The following is a 24,087-nucleotide window of genomic DNA, read 5'->3' as shown; positions in this document are numbered from 1 at the left end:
AGCAAATCGATGATCAACGGGAGGGCCTTTACCTTTTACCTTTTACAAGTATGTATATTATATTATATTTTCAAGTATGTATCTATATTAGCATATAGTATGACATTAGGTATATTACAATTCATTTGATATTTTGTCTCTTAATGAACTTTTAATAATCAGTAATAGTAATAGAGCCTAGGGTTCAAAAGTGGGAGAGAAAATGGTATAAGTTCTGAGGTTAATGTAATTTGGATAAGGTATCATGAAACAATATAAAGAACCTTTCCATTGCCTCTTAACAAGCATCTTTTTTTCCTATACTCCAGTTTTCTGAGATGTTTACATATATGAGTATGTAAGCATATGTGTGAATTTTTAATCTAGAAATTTGTTATGAAACTTTAGCACCAATTAATTTTTGTTAGATTGATAGTATTTTTTGGTGACATTTAGTCAGTTCTTTCTATGATATTTACAATGAGATTTATAGTTCCAGAGTGGAGATTGTAGAGCTATTTGGGAGATGGTACTCAAGGAAATATTATGAATCAGGCATTTTAATTCTGGTACTGACTTGTCTCTTTTATTTGTTGGGTTTTTATTTCTTTTGTTTTCAGTTTTGTGAGGACAAGAATTGAACCTACTCACTCACTCACATATTTAAGGCAGGCACTGCAGGTCTCAATAGCTCCACTCTAACTCGCCTTTTTCGAAGCATTTTATTCCTTCCTTTTCTCTCTCTCTCAAACTGTAAACAATAAACACACTAGCTCTTAAGATATGTTAATACATAGTCATTTGTTTAAATTATATTATATACGAAGTTTGCATATCTCTGGAAGAAAGCCGCTAGACACATATTTTATTTTTTATTTATTTATTGTCCTTCGCCAACTATAAGACCAAGATGACTGCCCTCCGACGTCCTGATGGATCCATCACATCCTCCAGAACGGCAATGGAGAAGATTATCCATGACTTCTACTCAAATCTCTTCGATAGCCATGTCCACTTGCCGACATACCAAATTCCACAGGATGGGTATGTCGTTCCCAACGTTCTCCCTTCCGAAATCCGACACGCCATTTCGTCAGTAAAGAAGCAAACAGCACCCGGCCCAGACAAGGTCAGACCTGAACACCTGAAGAACCTGCCGTCAGTACTCATCAATACACTGGCTCGGCTCTTCACTCGCTACCTGTCTGAATGCAAGGTTCCATCTCAATGGAAAACCAGCAGGACCGTACTACTGTTCAAGAAGGGAGACATCCATGACATTGGCAACTATCGCCCGATCTGCCTATTGTCTGTCATCTACAAGTTGTTCACTCGAGTCATCCTGAATAGGATTGGCAGAACACTAGATGAAGGACAACCATGTGAGCAAGCAGGGTTCCGCAAAGGATTCAGCACCATCGACCATATCCACACGATAACCAAACTCATTGAGGTTTCTCGGGAGTTCAAGATGCCGCTCTGCTTAACGTTCATTGATTTAAAGAAGGCCTTTGATTCTGTTGAGACGGAAGCGGTCATTGAAGCCCTAGCCAATCAGGGCATTCAAGCCCAATACATCAGGATCCTCCGTGAGCTGTATTGCGGATTCACTACCAGGATCTCACCATTCTACAAAGAAGTGATCGTTGATGTCAAGAGAGGGGTGCGGCAGGGTGATACCATTTCACCGAAACTCTTCAGTGCCACCCTCGAGAACATCATGCGACGACTGGAATGGGAAGGAATGGGAGTGAAGATAGATGGTCGGCAACTACACCACCTCCGCTTTGCTGATGACATTGTTTTAATAACACCAAACATCAGCCAAGCGGCACAAATGCTGGCCGACTTTGACCGTGAGTGTGGAAAGGTAGGACTACAGCTGAATCTTACGAAGACAATGTTTATGAGAAACAGCCTTGTTCCTGACGCCCCATTCGCTCTCAATGGAACGACCATCTCCGAATGCAACAGCTATGTGTACCTAGGTCGAGAGGTCAACATGACAAATGACCTGGCACCCGAGCTGCGCAGGAGGAAGAGAGCGGCTTGGAACGCCTTCAAGAACGTCGAAGAAATAGCTAAGAGGATGAAGAACCTCCGGCTCCGGGCACATCTCTTTGATTCCACTGTTCTTCCTGCATTAACATATGCCTCAGAGACCTGGGCCCTACGCAAACAAGATGAGAACGCCATTCAGGTCTCCCAAAGAAGAATAGAAAGAGCTATGCTTGGAATATCACGTTTCACTCAAATGAGAGAACGAATCCGGAGTTCTGACATCCGTCGACGATCAAGGATCAGGGACGCTGTCTCATTTGCCAAGGTGTCGAAAATCAGATGGGCTGGTCACGTAATGAGATTTAAAGACGACCGTTGGACTAGAGCTGTTACTGATTGGATTCCACGGGATGTCAAGAGACCGCGTGGCCGCCCACCTACCAGATGGTCAGACTTCTTTGTCAAGGTCATGAACGATCGGTTTGAGGCCCTCCATGTTCCCGGAGCGAAGAGATGCCATTGGGCTACACTAGCACGCGACAGGGACAAATGGAGAAGTTACTGGCGCCCGCTCGAGCAAATCGACGACTAACGGGAAGTTAAGTGATTAAGTGATTAAGTGATTTATTTTTTTGGGTGGGGATCATGCCCGGCGATGCTCAGGGGTTACTACTGGCTGATGCACTCAGGAATTACTCCTGGCGGTGCTCGGGGGACCATATGGGATGCTGGGAATCAAACCCGTGTCGGCCATGTTGGCAGCATGCAAGGCAAACGCCTTACCTGCTGTGCTATCGCTCCAGTCCCCTAGACACATATTTTATATCTGAAAGTGAGAATACTTTATGGCTTGGAATGCTATTAGTCAATTGTCTCACTCATCAAATGCCCATACAAAAAAATGTCCATACAAAAAAACTATTATAATTATTTTTTATTCTATAGCACTGTCCTCCTGTTGTTCATCGATTTGCTTGAGCAGGCACCAGTAATGTCTCCATTGTGAGACTTGTTGTTACTGTTTTTGGCATATCGAATACGTCACGGGTAGCTTGCCAGGCTTTGCATATGGGCAGGATACTCTTGGTAGCTTGCCGGCTCTCTGAGAGGGGCAGAGGAATTGAACCAGGATCTGCCCTTGTCGACCGCATGTAAGACAAATGCCCTACGCACTGTGCTATTGCTCTAGCCTATTTTTATTCAAATATATTTAAATATGTCTGAGCCACTAGGGCCAGTGTAATGCATAGGTGAAAATGGACAGTTATGAATGGAATAATGAGGCAGCACAAAAACACCTGCCTGGCTTGAAATATTTCCTCTCTGGCTGTCTTTCTGATAAAACAACATCTTCAAAATTATCTGTAAAAATCAATGTATTAGCAAGTAATAGACAAGATCACTTTTTATTACGTGCATCATCCATATCTATTAATCTTTCAGCACTCAGAAGGATCATGAGGGGACTGGGATGTAGAGACATTTTTCAAAGGCTGATGATGATATGATATGAAATAATGAGAGGTTTTGTGTGTGTGTGTGTGTGTGTGTGTGTGTGTGTGTGTGTGTGTGTGTGTTGGAGTGGGTGTGGAGGAACTCCAGGGAGCAGGAGGACAGCCAGAGGGTGGAAGGCACCTGTGGGAGGAAGCTCAGAAAGTGCTTCTGGGGCTTTTGCCAAAGATACACTTGCTTTCAGCCTAAGGCTGGATGCAGAAGCCACAAATGAGGAAGTAAGGTAGTCTTTTATTTTTCAGATTAAGTCAAATTTTGCATATAAATTCTCTTGAGGAATTTTGTTCTCTGAAAAAAGAAAGACATGAGATGACTATGCAAGTACACTGGTATGAGGCAAAAATTTCTGCACTTCTCTGTTATATAAGCCATGTAGTTGGGAAACTCTAGCTCATCTACTAAATAAGTATGAAAATGATAATAATCATGGTTTTAATTATAATCATAAAGTTCTGTATAAAATGCAAATTCTTTTCACTATGATTCCAGGAATTTAATAAAAATGAAGACCTTTTTCTTTTAACTACCCCTGATATTGACCCACTTTACAAAGGAATCAAAATCCAAATATTGCATTATTTAATCAGATTTCATTGCATTTGAAATGAATTCAGATGAAGTAAAATAATGCATTAGGTTATTTGACAAAACTTTATTTTAGTCTTTTTCCATTTCTAACCCATCTCTAAACTTTACCCCTTTTATTTAACTTTCTTTATTAAGCACATGCTATTTTAGTTACATATAAAATAATTTTGACAACTTTAAAAAAAAGTCATCAATGCTTGTTTTCATAATTGCATGTACATATTTATCAACCAATGTGAATAGAGAAAGGATCAAGGGCTTTAGAAAAAAATATCTGCAGTATAAATTCAGTTTTTATTTAACTTCACATCATTAGACATATTTTATATAATTTTGTTTCTTTTCTTTTTAAAAAATTAATTTTTCTTTAATGATATTTGACTTTTCATAACTAACCACTAAAAAGTAAATAAATACCTTTGAGACTAAAACAAAACAAAGAAACAATCTGTATACAGGCTTTTTAATCATATTATACCAGAGTCTTAATTTAAAGAGCTATCTTATAGCTGGTAGTTGAATACCTCTTAGCTAATTTCTCTAAAACTAAAAGTTCTTAATTTTTTTTGTCAGGATATAGTGTTTTTAAAAAACATTTGAGGCACCATGAAAATAGGATATTTACCATATGAAGATACTTTGGAATTTGTTCTAACCGTTTAATTGTCTGGCATCTTCAATTACTTAAAACAATTTTGGCTTTTTGATCTGAGTAGAAATATTATGCGGACAGGGGGGAAATGAGCTGTTAGTCAGAAGGACACTTATGTAAGAACTGCAATATTGGTCATTGGTTTGAAAGCTGGAAGTCCTACATTTTAGACTCAAGGCTTTAGGGAATCTTTATTGAGCATTTCCCCTCCACAGACCTGAGACAAATGGCTGATGAGTAAAATCTTGAGAATGCTTACAGCTTTTCTCCTTCATCCCGTTGCAGCCCAGAAGACGGTGAGATTCATCCAGAAATCTGTCGGCTTTATATACAGTTGCAGTGCTGCTTAGAAATGTACACGACAGAGATGCTAAAATCCATATGTCTGCTGGGGTCTCTTCAGTTTCATCGAAAAGGTAACTACAGTTAATGTAGTGCCATGGACACTGGAGAATGTTGAACAGAAGCTCATCTTTTGCAATGTGTCTGTGTGCACTATAAGTCTATCTGCACAAAATTATAGTGAATGAAAATGTTCTGGAAATGTTCGATATAAATTAATGCAGATATATTTACAATTCTAAGTGCATAAGAAACACCAAACCTCTTAAGAAGAAATTGTAGTAGCCTCTCAAACTGATTATTTTTCACTTGCAAACATGATTTTGCTTTGAATCAATGTAAGTAGCAAAAATATGTAATGACCTAAGTAGCAAATACTATCCCAAATTGCTACTATTCCCTAAAGGAATTAGGTGGCAAAAAAATTACATATTGTATTCCAAATAATTAAAAATGATGGTAACTCAACAGACATTGGGGAGTCATACTGATAATATAAAATTTTATTCCTCTATTTAAATTTAAAAGCGGCTATTTTTGCTCAAATGACTGAAGCCTGCAGAAATAAGAGTGACTTTAGCATCGTTCGATTAGACTTCTGACATACTCTGAGTGAAGCTTTGTCTTCTCTGTGTTGACTCTACCCTCAAGCTTCCTTCCCTCAAATTAGCAAATTGATTCCAGCAATTCCTCTTATCATATCTGCATGTTACAGGTCCCATAAAGAGAAAGAACTCTTGGTCAGAGACAAAATTCAAAGGGAATGGCACTTGCCTTGAATGTGGCTGACCCTGGTCCAATCCTTGGCATCACATATGGGTCCCCAAACAACCCCTAGGCATGGAGCCTGGAGTAAGCCCTTAGCACCACTGGGTGTGGCCCAATCCCTTCTCCCCAAAATAGAGAGAAAAAGATTCCCCTTTATAGATTACCAAGTTTCCTGAGATTTATAATGATTGGGCCAAATAAGAACATGGTCTACACTTGAACCAATATCTGTAGATAGGTGTGCTATTATATTGATCAGTTTAGGTAATCCAAGTTCATTACTGGAGCTAGAGGAGAGTTCAATTCCACATAACCAGTGGTTATTATAGAAAGGAAAAGGTGGACTAGATGGATCCCATAAAGGAAACTAAATTTTCTTTACTATGTCTTCTTTACTCATGGATTGAATATTAGCTTATTAGAAACATATGTAATATGTGTATTAACTATAAACATAAATGTGAATATTTTGTTCTTGACTCAGATTAGAGGAATGCATAAACTGTAATGAATGCCTGTTTTTATTTTTTTTATTTTTTAAATTTTTTAATGAAACACCGTGTAATACAATTACAGACTTATACACTTTCGTGACTATGTTTCAGTCATACAATGGTCGAGTACCCATCCCTCCACAGTGCCCATTCTCCACCACCAATGTTCCCAATATCCCTCCTGTCAACCCACCCATCCCCCCTTCCTTCCTCTGTGAATGCTTGTGTTTTAAATTCAGAGATAAAAATGGTAAATTCTATCTAAGAAATGTAATACTCAAGGACAAATATTATAGAAAAGGTATGACTTGAGCTGGGTTGGAAAGATAAGGTTCAGATAAGACAAGACCTTTGAGTTAAAGTAGGCTTTGAACTGAAGTGAACTGCAATTTGGTGACATAAATGACATAATAAATACAAATTTTGTATAAACACTTATACATGCACACAAAATTTGCTATATTGTTCCAGAGAACATTTTCTCAGTACATATATCATTTATAGGTCTCTATCTTTACTCTATTCATTAAAACAACTAAATATGGTTGAAGAAATCAGTTCTTTTAATGCCAGATGAGAAAATTGAATCTACCCTTGCTACAATTGCATGTTACCACTGACAGCCACTTTGTTGCTGATGTCTTTATGACTAGCCACTTTCACTCCCACCATTTCTGCTTCAACTCCTCCCTTCTTTACCTTTTCATATGATCTACTTCTACTTTTTTTTTTTCCACAACTGACTTCTGTGGCGGATGAGGGTAGGGTTGAAACCTTCAGGATTAAATCCCTGTGGTGTTTGGGGAACCATGCACTGCCTATTGAACAGGCTCCTGACACCTGTCCTATCTCCAAAATTGCCTTTTAAAAGAAAACTCTTATCTGCCAGTTGTTTAAAAGGAAAAGAGATTTCTTCATCCAGATTTTTTCCTTATTATCTTTGGTTTTAAGCACAGAAACAAACATATTGCCTCTTTATCAGCTCGTTTGTTCTTCACAGCCATTGTCTTTATTGACAGTCTCTAGTCTGCTTCCTTCCCTGCCTCTTCTATATTGAAATAGACCCTATTCCGGAGCGGGAGTGATAGTACAGTGGATAGGGAGCTTGTCTTGCTTGCAGCTGACCCAATTCAACACCAGGCACCCCATATGGTCAAACCCACCAGGAGCAATCTCTAAGCAGAAAGCCAGGTGTAAGTTCTGAACACTGCCAGGTGTGGCCCCCACAACAATAAATAAATAAATAAATAAATAAATAAATAAATAAAAAAAACAGGTGACCATCTTCTTTACACCTAACCTTCTATGTGCAACTCTCAACAGTATATACTTGATAGCATGAATGAGAAATCCCCCTGCAGGATTAAGGTCCTGCTTGGATTTTCATTGTATTCTTCTAAAGTCTTTATTAAAATACTGTAGCACTGTCCTCCCGTTGTTCATCGATTTGCTCGAGCAGGCCCAGTAACGTCTCCACTGTGAGACTTGTTACTGTGTTTGGCATGTCGAATACCTCCCGGGTAGCTTGCCAGGTTTTGCCATGCGGGCAAGATACTCTTAGTACCTTGCCTGACTCTCCAAAAGGGGCGGAGGAATCAAACCTGGGTCGCCCGGGGTCGGCCGCGTGCAAGGCAAACGCCCTACCGCTGTGCTATACAATCCTTAGGAAAACTGCTTCAAAGTTATGCAGGATTCTGGGTTTATAGGCAGACTCCTGAATCTTGTTCCAGAACCCCTGATTCTGAATCTCGGAGGGCACTTCAGGTGATTCAGAAATAGAATGAAGATTAGGAAGGTTGCTCTACCCTTTGAAAAGAGAGCTAATCACTACACTGTATGAATAACAATTCACCTTTCAAGCCCTGGCTTTGCTACTTGCTTTCCACTTCATTGTTCGCTTCCTTCTTTATCCACCAAGCTGATGAATTCAAATCAGATGTGGTAGAACCAGCTAACAAGCATGGTCTATGCTATGGTTCACATAGGATGCTTTTTCTAAGAACCTTTGATATGACTGTTGCAATAAAACAATTATTCTTATAATACAGTCTCTAAACTGGCAATATCAGTCTCTTTGGTTAGATATGTGAGTTTTAGGACTCATCCCAGAAATCAGAAGCAGCTGAATCAGAAATAGCTCTTAGAGCTAATAATTTTTTTTCTGGAAAAAATTAAAAGAACAATGTATTAGAACATTTCCTTAATTGAATATATTAGTAATCTTGTAATTATCATAGATATTTCCTTACTCTTGAAGTGGACTTCTAGCAAATCTCTTGTATTTCCAGAATGCACACGCGAAAGCTAATTTTTGTATGTTTGTACCTGTAGGCGTAAGGCGTTGAGAGTAAGGAGACTTCCTTATTTATGAGAAATGTTTAAATTCACCAAGAAAATAGTAATGTTGGGTTTAAAAAAGCAAACTCCAATGAAATCAGAAATAAGTTACTAGTAATCATCATCAAGAAAAATGTCATTAAACCAGATAAAATAAACACTAGAGGCTGAAAAGATACCATAGTGGTAAAGGAACTTGTCTTTTACTTGGCCAATCCTGGTTCCCTCTCTGTCACCACATATGGTTCCCAGGAGTGATCCCTGAACACTGTAGGATGTGGCTCCAAATGGCCCCTCCCCAAATTAAAAAATTAGGTACTATAAAGCAAGCACAAAAATACACATTTGACAGACTTTCTTAAAATTCCTGCAGTACCAAATAAAATACTATTAGGAAAGGAATGGATTCCTCAGAGAAATCATTTAAATTTTTTTCAGCCTCTATTCTTTTACTATACCTCATTTTAGATTCTTTTTTCTTTTTATTAATTTCTCTGACTTACTCTCAATTCTTTGTTAATCCTAAAACTATTGATTTGCATCCAGTTTATTCATACTATTTGCTAATTTACATTTGTACCGTTAAACTAATGAGAAATATCATAAATATCATCTATGTCATTTTGTCATTGCTTTATTTTATATCATTAGAAACTGATATATATATATATTCATCTATATATGAACATATACATTCCAATCTACAGTGCATAAAATATGTTGCTAATGATCTGAGAGACCCTGATTGAAAAAATATATATATACTTGTCTCCAATGACTGTAAACTGTCAGAAATGAGTCAAGGAAAAAATATGTCTATAGACCATAGCACAAGAGTGTTAAACTTTAAAGGGAAAGTTTGGATAAATTAGTAGCTGTAATATCTGTCTTGCTCTTGAAGCATAGAATCCTTACTCATAAAAGTACACAAAGAGGACTCAGCAAGCCTGAGCAAACTTACTACAATATTGAAATGGAAGTCAAACAATGCTTAGACTTTAGGAAATGAAAAATGGACAAGGGGTGAGGAGGAGAACCCTACTAATGTGACTGTGAGATTTAGTCAAGATACGTGATTAAGGAAAAACAAGTAAGACTCTAAATGAACAGTGGAGTAGACACTAAAGTTAAGTGATTCTAAATTTCAGACAAGGTGGGGAGGTTGGTAGCTAGGATAAGTGTGGGTCAAGAAATCAGTTTTCTTGGAGGCTGGAGAGATAGCACAGTAAAGCACTTGTCTTACACATGCCTGACCTAGGTTCAATCCCCAGCACCCCATATGGTCCTTCAAGCCACACCAGGAGTGATCCCTGAGCACAGCTAAGCATAGCCACAAAACAAACAAACCAAAGAAATCAGTTCTCTCTTTCCAGGAGTTAGAGAAGTATACAGAGACCTACTTAATTGTTAATATAGATGCCAGTATACATGTATTTATATATTTAATATCATGTCTGAAAAAACAAAGAAAAATTTATCTGCTGGGAGGAAAAGTCTAATCATTTACAATTTATGTTGATTATTAGCTTCTAAACATCTGTAAACTTTCACCCATGTCTACTCAGCCCACCATCAGACCCTGTCTTCTATCTTCCTTTTTCAAAAGGGCAAAAGAAGGTTTGGAGTGCTAGTATAGGAGGTGAGGCACTCTTACATGCAGTCTTAGTGGTTGGGAACCTGGTTTAGATCCCTGGCACCTCATGTTTCCCTGAGCACTTCCAGGTTTCATTACTGACCACAAATGTGGAAATAGACCCTGATCATTGCTAGACTTAGCCTAAAAACCAAAACGGAAGAGAGGAAGGAAGGGAAGAAGGAAAGAAAGAAATTAAATAGTCATCATAGTATTAATGGAGTGGCAATTCTCATCCTAGTCTTGCAGCACCTGAAATCTTTGGAATCTACTTTTGGTATGTTTCTTATAATGTCATGATAAAAACTGACACTTTGTTAACTTTTGTTAACCTTTGGGGCTGGAGCGATAGCACAGCGGTAGGGCGTTTGCCTTGCACGCAGCCAACATGGCCGACCCGAGTTCGATTCCTCCGCCCCTCTCGGAGAGCCCGGCAAGCTACCGAGAGTATCTCGCCCGCACGGCAGAGCCTGGCAAGCTCCCCGGGACGTAATCGATATGCCAAACACAGTAACAACAAAGTCTCCAATGGAGACGTTACTGGGCTCGCTCGAGCAAATCGACGAACAATGGGAGGGCCTTTACCTTTACCTTTACCTTGTTAACCTTCAAACTAGCTCAGTTCTTCTCAGTTTGTGAGTGGCCAGTCCCTTCTTCTTTGCTATTTTTTGCATCAAGTAAAAGAAAGGAATTGTAATTAAGTTATTAATTTTTGCTCTATATGAAAATCTCTGGTTAATACTTCATTAAGATTAAAGTATAGAGTTAAATTGTTTTACAGTTATCTGTAATTTTAATTAATTTTTATTTTTATTCCTTTATTTATTTTTGCTTATTGGGTCACAGCGATGCACAGGGACTGCTCCTGGCTCTGCATTCAGGAATTACTCAGAGGTGGTGGTGGTGCTCATGGGACCATATGGGATACTGAGAATCGAACGCAGGTTGGCTGCGTGCAAGACAAACTCCCTACCTGCTGTGCTATCACTCTAGTCCCTAATTTTTATTTTTAATAAACCCCTTTGATGACACCAGCAGTTCATCAATACTGTATGTTAAATTTAATTTAATATTTTATTGAGTAGATAGGCTTTTAGTCTGGAGAAAAGGGCACACAAGGTCACCACATAGGCGACAAGTACAGTTTCTTTCTGGAAAAAATAAGCCTCAAGTCATTTTAAACCTCCTGCAGTGAGCTTGAATTTAGTAATGAAAATTGTCTTTCTCCCCCCAATTAAGTAAATTAGAAGTATCTTTAGTCCTTAGCTATATCTTCGGTGACACTTCATGCTTTTTCCATGTTCCATACTTCTGAATTTTTGCTGTCTCATAAATTGAATCGGTACAATCTACTTGGAAATCTTTTATCTTTATAAAATCATGCAACTGCCAAAGAAATAAAGAAAAACATACTAAAATGATTTTCCTTTTTTTAATGGCCCAACAAAATTAAATTACTGTGGTGTGAGATTAAATCCACATTTGATAAAGGCCATGTAGAGAGTGGTTCTGAAAAATTATGTTATCAAAAGATAATATATTGATAAGGATAATTTTAGTCATTTTGTAGCTTCATATCCTAACACTTAAGTTGTAAATTGGACCTTACTTGACAAAGTATAATTTCTTTGTTGATAGTGGAAAATAGTTGCTTTCCCTTTTACAGTTAGGTAGGTAGGAAATCCTTCCCATTACTGAGCCATGTATCACAGACCATTAATGCCTATATCCTGCCACCAGAACACATGAGAGTGCAGGTTTCATTCACTCCTTTGACAGATTGTCGAATCAGGTTTCTAAGGGAACTGAATGATACCACCATGAATTTTCTCCGTTGCATTCACTGTCCACTTAAACAGTTTTGGCAACATTCCTATTCTGAAAGAAGAGACGTGCTTTAATGCAGTTCCCCTTCACATAGGAGACTGCTCTTTCCTCATTTATTCTTGTCTCACTGTGCTCAATGAGTGGCCTTCCCAGCTCTTTTCCACCTCTCTGCAATAGGTCACCACAAAACTGTCCCGAGGTTCTTTGAAAGAATACCATCTTCCCTCCCCGTAAGATAAATTCTTTTCTTAAAATGTGCCACCTTGACATAAATAGAGATAAACATTTTTGGGAGAAATATAATGACACAGAGGAAATAATGAAGAAATCTTACAAGTTGAAAAATCTTAATTCAAAATCTTCTGGGAGCTGAGAGCTCAGGATGCTCTAATGAGGAATTAATGAACCACTATCCACTAATGTACAAGATGAACACAAAACAAATAATGGAATATGAGCAGAAAAGACTCCACTGTATTCAGCATCTTATAAAGGGATTTAAAGGGAATGACCCATGCCAATAAAATAAGCAAAAATAAAAACAGAAATAGAATATAGCCACAAGACCTTATTTTCCAATAATGAAGTAATTGATACTAAAATAGAAGAGTGGGTTAGAAGAAATGAAGCAGGATAGATCCTAAAATAGACTATGATTCAAATTCTGGGGTAAGCATGCATTCATTCTTTGAACAAATATTTAGTGAGCACTCAACTTATATAAGTGCTAGTAGATATAGGTGCTGGGACACTGCAGTGATCAGGATTTCCCAGATCCCTGCTCTTGAAGTCAGAGATATAGTATAGGGACTAAGGCTCTTGCCTTGCGTGCAGCCATTCCCGTTCAAATTCGCAGGCATGCATTTGAACACTGCCAACACAGATCTTGGACCTGGAGGTGCTTATGCCTGCCTGTGTACTCAGGGATCATTCTAGGCAATGCTTGGGAGACCAGATATAGCATAAGCAAGTTTGTCTCCAAAATAAAACAGACAAAGAGATTCCTCTTCTAGTAGACTCTATGGTAAAAGCAGAAAAAATAATGAAAACAAATTTTAAAGGAGTGTCAAGGTCAAGGAGATAGTACAGCAGGCAGGGTGCTTGCCTTGCATATGGTTGACTCAGGTTCTATCCTAGACATCCCCAGTGCCACACCAAGAGTGATCCCTGAGAACAGAGCCAGGAGTAAGCCCTGAGCACTGCCAAAAAACAGAAACCAAAATCCCAAAATAAGTGCTCTAAAAATTCTAAGTACTAATAAATGCAAAGCAGGTAATTAAAGCAGAATGGGTGAGATGATACAAGTGATAAGAGCAGCTACTTTAGAAGCAGCTGGTCTAGATCTAGAAGGAGAAGATAGTATTTGATCTGAGAGATGACAGACAAGAAATAAGCAACCTCATAAACATTGATATCTAATGAAAAGATCCCAAACATTATGGTACTGCTTCAAAGACTATAAGCATAGCCAAATTTTGGAATCCAATGATTATCCAGAATTCTCTGTTACTCGGTCCCTGTCTTTATACACCAAACAGTGAGTAAAATATCATAACAGTCACCTATTGTTCAAGGGGAATGTCAAATGAAGAATAGGATAATAGTTCCCATTTATTTTGTATCTTCTACTTGCTGGGTGATGTGTGTGAAAGATATATCTATATAGAGATATTTACATATGTAGATATATATGATTTCTTTTTACCCTCTCCTATATTATTTCCCCTATTTTACAGAAGAAAACTGAACCAAAAGAAGTAACTGCCCACAGTCACACAGTCACATAGTACATTCATTTCACTGTGAAGTTTTTGATTGTTGTAGGCATCATAGTATTTCCCAAAAAACTACACAAGAGAATAACATAAAAAAAAGAAATAGGGAACTGGATGATGGTAACACACACACAGACACACACAAAAATGACTGGATTTTATCTACAGATGCAGCTTATAAAATGATCAGTGTGCATATTTCTATAATCCATTGTGTACTTGATTTCTTACCAAAATAATGTTATTTGGTGCTGGATAGCTAGTACAAAAAGTCAGATACTGGCCTTGCATGTGGTTGACCTTGCTATGATCCCCCAGCACAGGCAAAACCAAGAGTAGCCTTTGCACTCTGCTGGGTGTGTCCCCAAATCCTCCTAAACAGCTAAGTCTGGAGATGGAAGAGAAAGCCATCCCCTTAGTTCTTCTAACATTTCTGAAATATTTCTCTTTGGGTGAAGAAATTTAATTCTTGCTAAGAAAAGTTAATATTTAGAAAAACTAAAATTAAATGCAACATTTATGCCATGGTAGTTATAATCTAGGGATGATATCCATTATGGAAAAGTTGAAAATAGTTACATAGCAGAAGCATCTTGTACACTGTTCTACTATAGAGACTAGAAGTGAAACTATAAGAGCCTCATAGGGATACCTTCAAATAATGTTCTTTCCATTGTCTGCTCTTCTCTCCTGCCTCTGCTTTTATCACTTAGCCTCCTGGGGTCACCAAGACAACTGTTCCTCTGGAGGCAGTGATGGGGCGATGGTGCCAGAAGAAGCACAGAAAAGGATGTAGGGCAGTTGGGGAAAGAAGAGTAGTTATATATCTCATCTGAATTGGGAAATGTTTATTTATTTCCCCATATTTGGGCAAAGAATGGAGCTCTGTATGTGGTATAATTACTATTTTCCACGCTGTGTTTTATGGCACTGTGAATATCTTCTTGCCATAGTATAAAAAGGCCTTTGAAACTATTTTTAATATAGATAAGCAACTAACTGAATTAACATAACTACTTTTATTTAAATTACATACTTTTGAGAAGCATGAGAGAATAAAAGTGGATTACTTAACAGTCTACGTTTCCCTAGTTCTTTTCACAGTGCATGGACTTGAAAAGCACCTATCAGTTATGAATTTGAATAAGTTTCCATGTATCCCATGAAAGTTATGTTCATTTTGTTATTCATTCACTATGAAAATTATCCCAAAAGATTTTTTATGCATAATATCATAGCAAATGTGTTTGGAATTAAAAAGGATGTAGGTAGATATTTGCCCATAACATCAAGTAAATAATGGAATAGAGATATATTAGCTTACAGAAGAAATAATCCATTTTTATTTGATTTCTAGGAAAATTTATGTAAATGAATGAAACTGGTTGTGAAGTGCATCTAAGGCCAAAATAATGACCTTCTGAAAGTGAGACTTCCTATTGTTACTGGTAGGCTAAAGACAGATGGTAAGGCAAGAAAGAATGGAAGGGGAAAAGAAAAAGTGCTACACAGGAATAAAAAATAAAGGAGATGGAGAAATGAGAGACCAGGAGAAGGAAAGAAATCCTTAGAGTGGAAGTATAAAAAGACCCCCACTAGAGGACCAGAGAGATGTACAATGGGTAGGGTGCTTGCATTGCATATAGCCAACCCTGGTTTGATCTCCAGCACCACATAAGGTCCACCAGGGACTGCCAGGAGTGACCCCTGAGCACAGAGCCAGGAGTAAAACCCAAGTCCCACCAAGTGTGGTCCCAAATCAAACAAACAACAAAAAAGATCCTCTTCCCAACTCTAACAAAAGATCCCAATCCAATATTCTGGATTCAGTGGTCAGACCACTAGAGTTCTCTCTCTAGAAACTGTCCCACTATCATATCTGTTGTTGTTCTTCCAAAACTGACCATTTCTCACAAATATAAGAATAATCCACTTTCCAATCTGGTATGTCTGCATGGGTGGTTTCCCTTAACTTTTTCTCAAACATGCCTATTGCGTTATCTATGAACCAGCTAAAAATACACTCAAATCCCCCAAAGACATGAGGGCAAAAGCTTTGCAAGGCCCTAAGGAAAGTGACCAACTTTTTGATGTCCTAGTTCTAAACAGTGATGAGGTCAGCCTAGTACGATTTCAAGGTGCTATAAAGACTTTCCCTCTTCCCCACCTCCATCCCCTCCTCAAGCAAATATTTGTTCACTGAGGCCTGAAATTGATTTTTCAGGGGACTGAGTTTTTCATTTCATAATAAGAAATGATTTTAAATGCATATTCACTCTTAGGCAAAATAAAACATTGACTTGATGTTGTCATTTGGAAGCAGGTTGACCCCTTTTCTGTTGTATCTGATATTAGAGAACATCCTGAGAGTCCCATTCTAAGGACAACTGATCAGAGTGAGAAAGCTAGAATTAAGATTGTCTGCTATAGATTTATTAGAGGCTCCTTTGCTGAAACCTTGTGACTGAAAAGATTATCTATGGACTAATCTTGCTAAATCTTCGTTTCATCTTTCACCACCTACATATACCAGACATGCTCATACCCTATCCCACTCCCACATCTTATCTTCTCATAATCAAAACAGCTTCAAGTATTTCAAGGAACCTGAGTTTGCATATTCTTTTCGATTGTTCCCTCTTTGTTCCATCCTACACCCATCCCTTTCACTGGCCTACCTATACCTTCTTTGGATCATAACACATTTGGAAATTCTGCAGAAGATTTTCCTGGACCACCAAGGCTGGAACAATACCTACCCGTTGTGCTTCCTGAGTCTAGCATGGCACTGATTATGGCATTCACTACCCTGAGCAAATACAAGGCCTGGTTTCTTGTCTTTTCATCTCTGAAAAGTTGATTACCTGAATGTACTCATCACTGTATACCCAGATTTTATCATAGATCCTAGCACATAGCTAAGGTCCTACTAATAATATTCAATAAATGAATGAATTGCTTCTAATATCCTTCTATTATAGAGAGAGTATAATAGGAGAAAAGCATGTCTGGAGGTATTGGACTAAACATGCAACTATTTCCTTCCCACTGAAAATTCACTAAAATAATAACAAAACTAAAAAAGATTATAATAAAAGGAATGGATTCACATTAGATGTCATATTACTGCTACATTAAGCCACATCAAATTTTAATGGATTAAAAACATAGGAATTCATTATTTGCATATGTTATAATCCGGGCAAAGTTGGAATAGGGTGTGTGGCTCTTTTCTTTTCTCAGTATCCATCTATTGGGGATAAGGTAGGGAGAAAACATTGCTGAATCATACAGGAAGATTTAGGGATGTCAATCTAAAGGAGACATTCATTAGTCCTATTTAGAATCTATTGGTCATAAATCTGTCACTTGGCCTCATTAGTTACAAGAGAAAAAGAAGACAGAGGTTAGAAAACAGGTCCCTGAGATATAAGGAAATGATTTATAAAACACAGAAATTTTGAAGAATTTCTCAAAGCTAGAAAGATTGTGGTCCAATTAATGGTTTAAAATGAAGACAGTATTTTGGAGATAACACAAAGAAATGGAGGACATGTTTTGTGTGTTTAAGGCCTGAGGTTAATCCCCAGCACTGCATACCTCCCTTAAGTATGAATAGGTGATCTGGTGACCTCCACATACCACTGGGCATGGCCCTGTTACTCCTTAGAATTTGCTAACCCAAACAACAAAGAATTGCTTGGTCCAAATATCCAACTCAGACCTACTTCACCAGAGTCAAGCATTGTCAAGAGTGGCCCCTAGTCCTGCATGAATCACTGGAATGTTCCCTATTTTTTTAAAAAAATGAATGGAGAAAACCAAAACTAATAACTCTAGAAGAGGCAGGGTAGAGTATTACATGCACAGGCCAGAGCTTGATCCCTAGCCCTGCCCATATCACTAAATAAAACCCCTAGTGTCACAAAAGTGTGCACCCCCTGGCACAGTTAAGCCAGGTGGACAAGCACCACATCTAATTGTGCAACCCTGGTTAGGACTACAAATAGTATATAAGTTACCCCCAGAAATCACTATGACAATGATTATAGAAGCAAAGAGAAGGGAAGAGAAAATAAAGAAAAGAAGCTCAGAAGAAATAAAAGAACTCTGCAAAGGAGGAAATCACTGCAGAAATGAAATCAATTCCAGAGATATTTCTAACTTAGAGTCAACAAATAGAAATCACAGGAAAGATTTCTGGAACTATTGTCAGGAGAATTATGTTTGAAAATGCACCCAGGAAAAGCTCAACAATCCCATACTGACTAAAAGAGATCATTACTTCTCATCCCAGGAGGACCCCTGGTGTGAGTGGCAGGACTGGCTCTCAAAGAAGAACTGAGTGTGAAAGAATTCTGATTTTCCATAAGGACAGTTACAGAGACAAAAAAAATACAGAGAATTTTTCTGGGGTGGGGGGGTAATAAAATCAGGAATAGTCCCTAACTAGCCTTTCTGGGTGCTTCCCTTCCCACCTCAATGAATAAAAGATTATTGTAGCATACTTGTAAAATGCTTATTGTACTTAAGAATAGAATACATTTTGATTTAATAGAATCAAATGCTAAGTAGTGGAAATTACAGTTTAAGATATTGCAAAATATCTGCACAACAAGCTGTTATTAAAGACCCTGATAGATTAGAAAGATATTTTCTTGTAGAATGTAAGTTTTGCTTACTTACTCTCTGACAATACAGCTTAAAGCCATGTGCATGCGCGCACACACACATACACACACACACACACACACAAACACACGTGTGTGTGCGCACACATACACACGCATGTGTGCACACAGTTTTTTTTTTAAATTTAGGGAACCATTTCATCCTTTAAGCAGGTTATAACCTATTCTATGTCTATATGATACATCACTGTAACTGTCACTGTCCTCCCGTTGATCGTCGATTTGCTCGAGCGGGCCCAGTAACGTCTCCATTGGAGACTTTGTTGTTACTGTGTTTGGCATATCGAATACATCACGGGGAGCTTGCCAGGCTCTGCCGTGCAGGCGAGATACTCTCGGTAGCTTGCCGGGCTCTCCGAGAGGGGCAGAGGAATCGAACTCGGGTCGGCCATGTTGGCTGCGTGCATTTGGCATATTGTCATAAATTTTCACTTCCTTATAGGAAGCTTCACAAGCTTGCTGGGTTTTCTGAGAGGGAGGAAGCTAGACTATAAGAGGTCGCTTCCGGGAGCTTTGTTTTATAGTGTCTGGATTTTCGCCATTGATGGGATTACATGGTGCAGGGGGCAGTTTGTGGGTATGATTGCCAAACTCCTGGAAAATGGGGGATCTGGGTGGTGGAGGCCCAGTCCGTATCTGAGCAGGCTTGCAGATCTCAGCCCCGGGTCCCACACACCTGGGTTCCTCTGCTGGTTCCTTTATGCGTGAGGCTCATCTGAACATGTGAAGAGTGGCGTTGAGCATGGCTGTGGCTGGGTTCCGGAGGTCTTCGGTTGCCAGGGCTCTTCTGCTTGAGGGGGCCCAGTGCAGACAGCCTGGTGTGGGGGCAGGTGACTCTGCCAATGGAATACTAATTCAGTAATATTTTTGTGAAATGAAATTAATATTAATATAGTAATTAACATCATCAATATTAATATCGATCGGTACAATTAATATTGATTATTAATATTAATAAAGTTAATCATTGTCACTGTCCTGTTCATTGATTTCCTTGAGCGGGCACCAGAAGGTATCATGAGTGATGTCACACTCAGTGGCAAAGTGTTGAGAAGTTTGTCCTGTCTTTTAATGAAACTCTTTCAATATTTCTTGCAAAAACTGATTTCAAGACTATGATTTTTCTTAGCTATTGCTTGTCACTGAAGTACTATATCATTCCTTCAAATTTAAATGATAGTGTAGCTGGATAGAGTATTCTTGGTGAAGTGTTCATTTCATTGGGATTTTTTTTCACTGTGTCTACCATTCTGTTCTGGTTTATATAGCTTATTTGATAGATCTGCTGTGAATCTAATGGACTTTCCATAATATAATATTTTCTAACATAAAGTCTATTTACCCTTTTGAGGATAAGACATATATATATATATATATATATATATATATATATACTGGCAGAGGGACAAAGCCACGCAGGTTCTGGGGCCGAGATCTCCAAGCCTACTCGGATTGGAGTCGAGCATCCTCCACCCAGATCCTCCAAATTCCAGTAGGCGGGGGTCACACCCACCACCTGACCCCCTGGCGCCGTGTAATCCCATCAACGGCCAAGACTCAGAGGCTATAAAATCCAGCTTCTGGAACCGTGCGGCTGCATTAGCGGCCGCGCGACATCTTACCAAGACATCTTTTTATGACATCTTATTATCTCATTCCTACTTTGGACAAACTTGCAGGCTATCGAATGTAGCCTGCCCACAGGGCAGAGTCTGGCAAACTCCCCGTGGCGTACCAAATATGCCAAATACCAGTAACAATGATGGGTCTCTTTCTCCTAAAGAGCCTTGAATATAATCTCAGGGCTAGGATGAAAGAGACGTTACTGGGGCCTGCTCGAGGCAATCGACGAATAACAGGATGATGAAATGATGAAATGAGAGACAAAGGAGTAAGAGCATGACTCCACTGTGTTTTCCCAAACTAAATTGCTAAGTATATCTCTTTGGAATAGGGGTTATAAACAGGAAACTCAAGGCAGGCATGTGGTCCCTCAAATAGGCAGAGAGTATCGGAGAAACTTAGCAGTGACGAATTGAAGTGCACAGAAGATAAATTATAAAGCCATCGTAGGCACACATTCCATGTCATCCCCACCATCACCAGAAGAGGACCACTACCCTCGAATGATAGGCAAACAGATTCTCAAAGATAAACTTGAGTATGCATCCAAGAATGACCAGATTTTGAAGAAAAGCTAACATCTAGAGAGGGAGATTCTGGATGCAACATACAAGTAATACTTAACATACTAAGTGGAAACAGGTGAAGAGTTTAAAAATCTACTGTGATCAATTGTTTCAGATTTATGAATCAGGCATACCAAAAAAAATAATCATTGTCTGCCACAAAAAAGAAGCATTCAATAAAAAAAGGAACCAACAAATCAATTATGTTTTTGTTGGAAAAAATGGAATCAATAAAATTATGTGCAATGGATAGGGCTGATTAATGTTGGGAGATTATTCCCCATTACTGACTTGTATTGCTATATATCTTACAAAGTGAGGCACTAAAAATAAAAAAAAATTAACAAAAAAACGAAGTGAGGTACTAACTGCCCTTTTATTTTATATTATATTTTCAAGACTATTTAACAAATGGTAGTAAGAAAAATGCCTTGGAAATAGATATGGTGTCTTTCTCTAGAGTAAGGCATGCGTATAAGTCAGTATAATGAAAATGACTTCTTTAGGAGCAAAGTGCATACATGCTTATAAAAACTCAGGACTCCTACGCTGGGAATTCCCCTTCTATCACATAAGGCTCTAGCTGTGCTGATCTGCTCAGTCTTCTTTTCTGTCTCCCTGTGAGAATTAGAACTCAAGAAACAAATGCTGAGATTCTGGCGATTGCTGTTCTGAGTAATAAACTACTTGTTTATAATCAATAGTCTCCTATCTTCTTCCAGTATCATATTTGTTCCATACCTGTGGCAAGCTGAATTGTAGACCAAGTTCTGAAAGTATGCAACAGTGAACTGAGTATCATTTAAGCTGTTCTGGCCTGAAAAAGAATAAAGAAATGTTACCTAAACATAATGCATAGTCTTAAACTGAATTTCTTTTTTTATGACTTCCAGGTCCCTTGGGCCTGGAAGTGGGCTCCCGGTCTGCACCTAGGGGTGCTCAGAGCAGCAGTTGGCCAGTGTGAGGCAGCACAGTCACCCTTGTCCTCCCTCTCAGGTCCCTGTGGCTTGACATTCCCTCCACCAAGAACTCCCCAGCTTATCTCTCGGCCCAGAGTTCGTCAGCCGGCACAGGGAGTTTTGGGTCCAGACAGTGCTGAGCAGGGGGCAAGGACCGTCCTATGTGTTGCAGGGGGCACTGTGGCAGTGAGGCCTCTGCACACAAGGGGTCTGCAGGGTCTGCGGGTGTGACACTGGGAGGCCAGGACCTGTGGCTGTGACACCAGGAGGCCACCGGATCCGTGGGTGCGACACTGGAAGCTGCAGGATCTGTGGGTGTGACAGCCTGCTCTCTGGACAGTGCCCAGGGTGAGCGGCAGCCCCGCTGCGGCCCCCCGCCGGACACCTTCCTCCCCAGTTCTTGTCTCCTCTTCCGGGAGCCACTCTCCACCTGACATTTCTCCTTGAATGTCTAAAAACCTCTGTGATGTGATCAGAACCCGATGCCTGCTCGTCTTGTTGTCTGTGGAATAGTTTCTGTCACATTGACTGCTGCTGCCAGGTGTGACGTGGTGTGTGTGCCATCCATTGTGCTGTTAGGTTTTAGTAGTCTGTTTTATTTCATTTTGTTTTTTTCTCTGCTGTTCCCTATTGGAAAAAATTTCATGAGGGCTGGAGCAGTAGGACAGTGGGAGAGTACTTCCCTTGCATGCAGCTGACCCAGGTTCGATCCCTGACACCCCATATGGTCCTCTGAGTCCTTCCAGAAGTGATCCCTGAGTGCAGAGCCAGGAGTAAGCCATGAGCATCACCGGGTGTGGCTAAAACCAAGGGGAAGGGGAAAAAATTCTGTGAGGGCACTCTCTTTTTTTTTTTCACTTATTGTCGAATCCAGGGCTCCCTGAGCATGGCCAAGCACTCAATAGGTGCTCAATAAATGCTTGCTCAGTTGTCATTTCCAGAAAATGTAATGGAGGAAAGACATGGAAAATTGAGCTTTTGTGAGTATTATTGAAAACTTTTACAACCTGAATGTATTCATATATTACTTGCACCCTCAAAGCAAGGGTTATACATGAGAGGCCCTGGTTTAACATGGTCCCCAGAGTACCACAAAGGTGTGGCCCAAAATCCAAAAACAAAAAACAAAAATAATCACCCAAATATCCCATGGGCACCCAAGGAGACCTCATGTGTCTGTGAATGTACGTCCCGTGGTGCGTCCCCAGAGCACATCTTCGAGGGCTGTCGCGGACCATAGCAGTGACCCAAACTCTCTGATTTAATAGATCACTGTTATATACCTAGAGGAAATGTATGAAACCCTAGCGCTTCCTAGAGCCTGGCATGAGAGCTGAGTTTATAAAGATGCAGGATTCCAGGCCATAGAGACAGCACAGTGGGGTGGGCACTGGCCTTGCACACAGCTGACCCTGGGTCAGTTCCCAGCACTGCCTGGAACAACCCCGAGGCACCTTTGGGAGTAGCCCTTGAGTCCTAATGACTGTGTCCCAAATAAATAAGTAATTAAGATGCAGAGTTCCACTAAATCAAGGGCAAGAGGGACAGCGATGCCTTCCAGGCCAGCGCCCGCTTGACTAGTTTCAGGAGCTCTGAGACACCACGGTGGCCGGAGTCAAGCCTGGCCCCTTTCTGAATGTCCCTCACTGCCCTCCCCGCCTCTGCAGCTGGCGTGGCAATAGGAAGAAGCTTAGTACTTTACTTCAGCAAATCATCTTAGGAGTGGGTTTTTTGTTTGTTTGTTTTGGTTTGTTTTGTTTTCTTGTTTTGTTTTGTTTTTGCTTTTTGGGTCACACCAGGCTATGCTCGGGGGTTGCTCCTGGCTCTGCACTCAGGAATTACTCCTGGCGATGCTCGGGGGACCATATGGGATGCTGGGAATCGAACCTGGGTCAGCCGCGTGCAGTTGTGCTATTGCTCCAGTCACTCAGGGGTGGGGGTTTTTCTTTCTAATTTTCTCCTTATTTTCTGGGAAGTCTTTTCCATTCTTTTCTTTCTTTCATTACACCACTCCTAGATTCCCTGGGTTTTTGTGGTTTATTTACCCCCCCCCCCCGGGTTTTTGAAACACACTCCTGTGTTGCGTCCTTCTGGAGAGTAATGAGACAGGAGTATCCTGCAGTTGTTAGGTAGCTCAGTTTAAAAATTAGTTGTTCAACAGAATCACTATAAGATGTCCAGACATCTTATCAGCACATCTTTTTATGACATCTTATTATCTCATTCCTACTTTGGACAAACTGGCAGGCTATCGAATGTAGCCTGCCCACAGGGCAGAGTCTGGCAAACTCCCCGTGTCGTACCAAATATGCCAAATACCAGTAACAATGATGGGTCTCA

At 39.6% G+C, this 24,087-nt stretch overlaps 2 protein-coding genes across 2 annotated transcripts in view; both read left to right on the top strand.

Annotated features, from left to right (window-relative positions):
• Positions 1-24,087, top strand: part of RNF180 (ring finger protein 180) — a 447,820-nt gene that overhangs the window by 290,858 nt on the left and 132,875 nt on the right. The gene's annotated exons all lie outside the window — the stretch shown is intronic.
• The window catches only part of RGS7BP (regulator of G protein signaling 7 binding protein), a 128,422-nt gene that overhangs the window by 72,001 nt on the left and 32,334 nt on the right, over positions 1-24,087 (top strand). The window contains exon 3 of the mRNA XM_056112672.1: positions 5,018-5,148. Within this exon, the coding sequence (XP_055968647.1) occupies positions 5,018-5,148 (131 nt within the window). The remainder of the gene's footprint in view (positions 1-5,017; positions 5,149-24,087) is intronic.

This window comes from Sorex fumeus, unplaced genomic scaffold (assembly GCF_029834395.1).
Source record: "Sorex fumeus unplaced genomic scaffold, SorFum_2.1 ptg000018l, whole genome shotgun sequence".
Lineage (NCBI taxonomy): Eukaryota > Metazoa > Chordata > Mammalia > Eulipotyphla > Soricidae > Sorex > Sorex fumeus.
The sequence above is the reverse complement of the archived record's forward strand: the minus strand, read 5'-3'. Positions and strand labels throughout refer to the sequence as shown.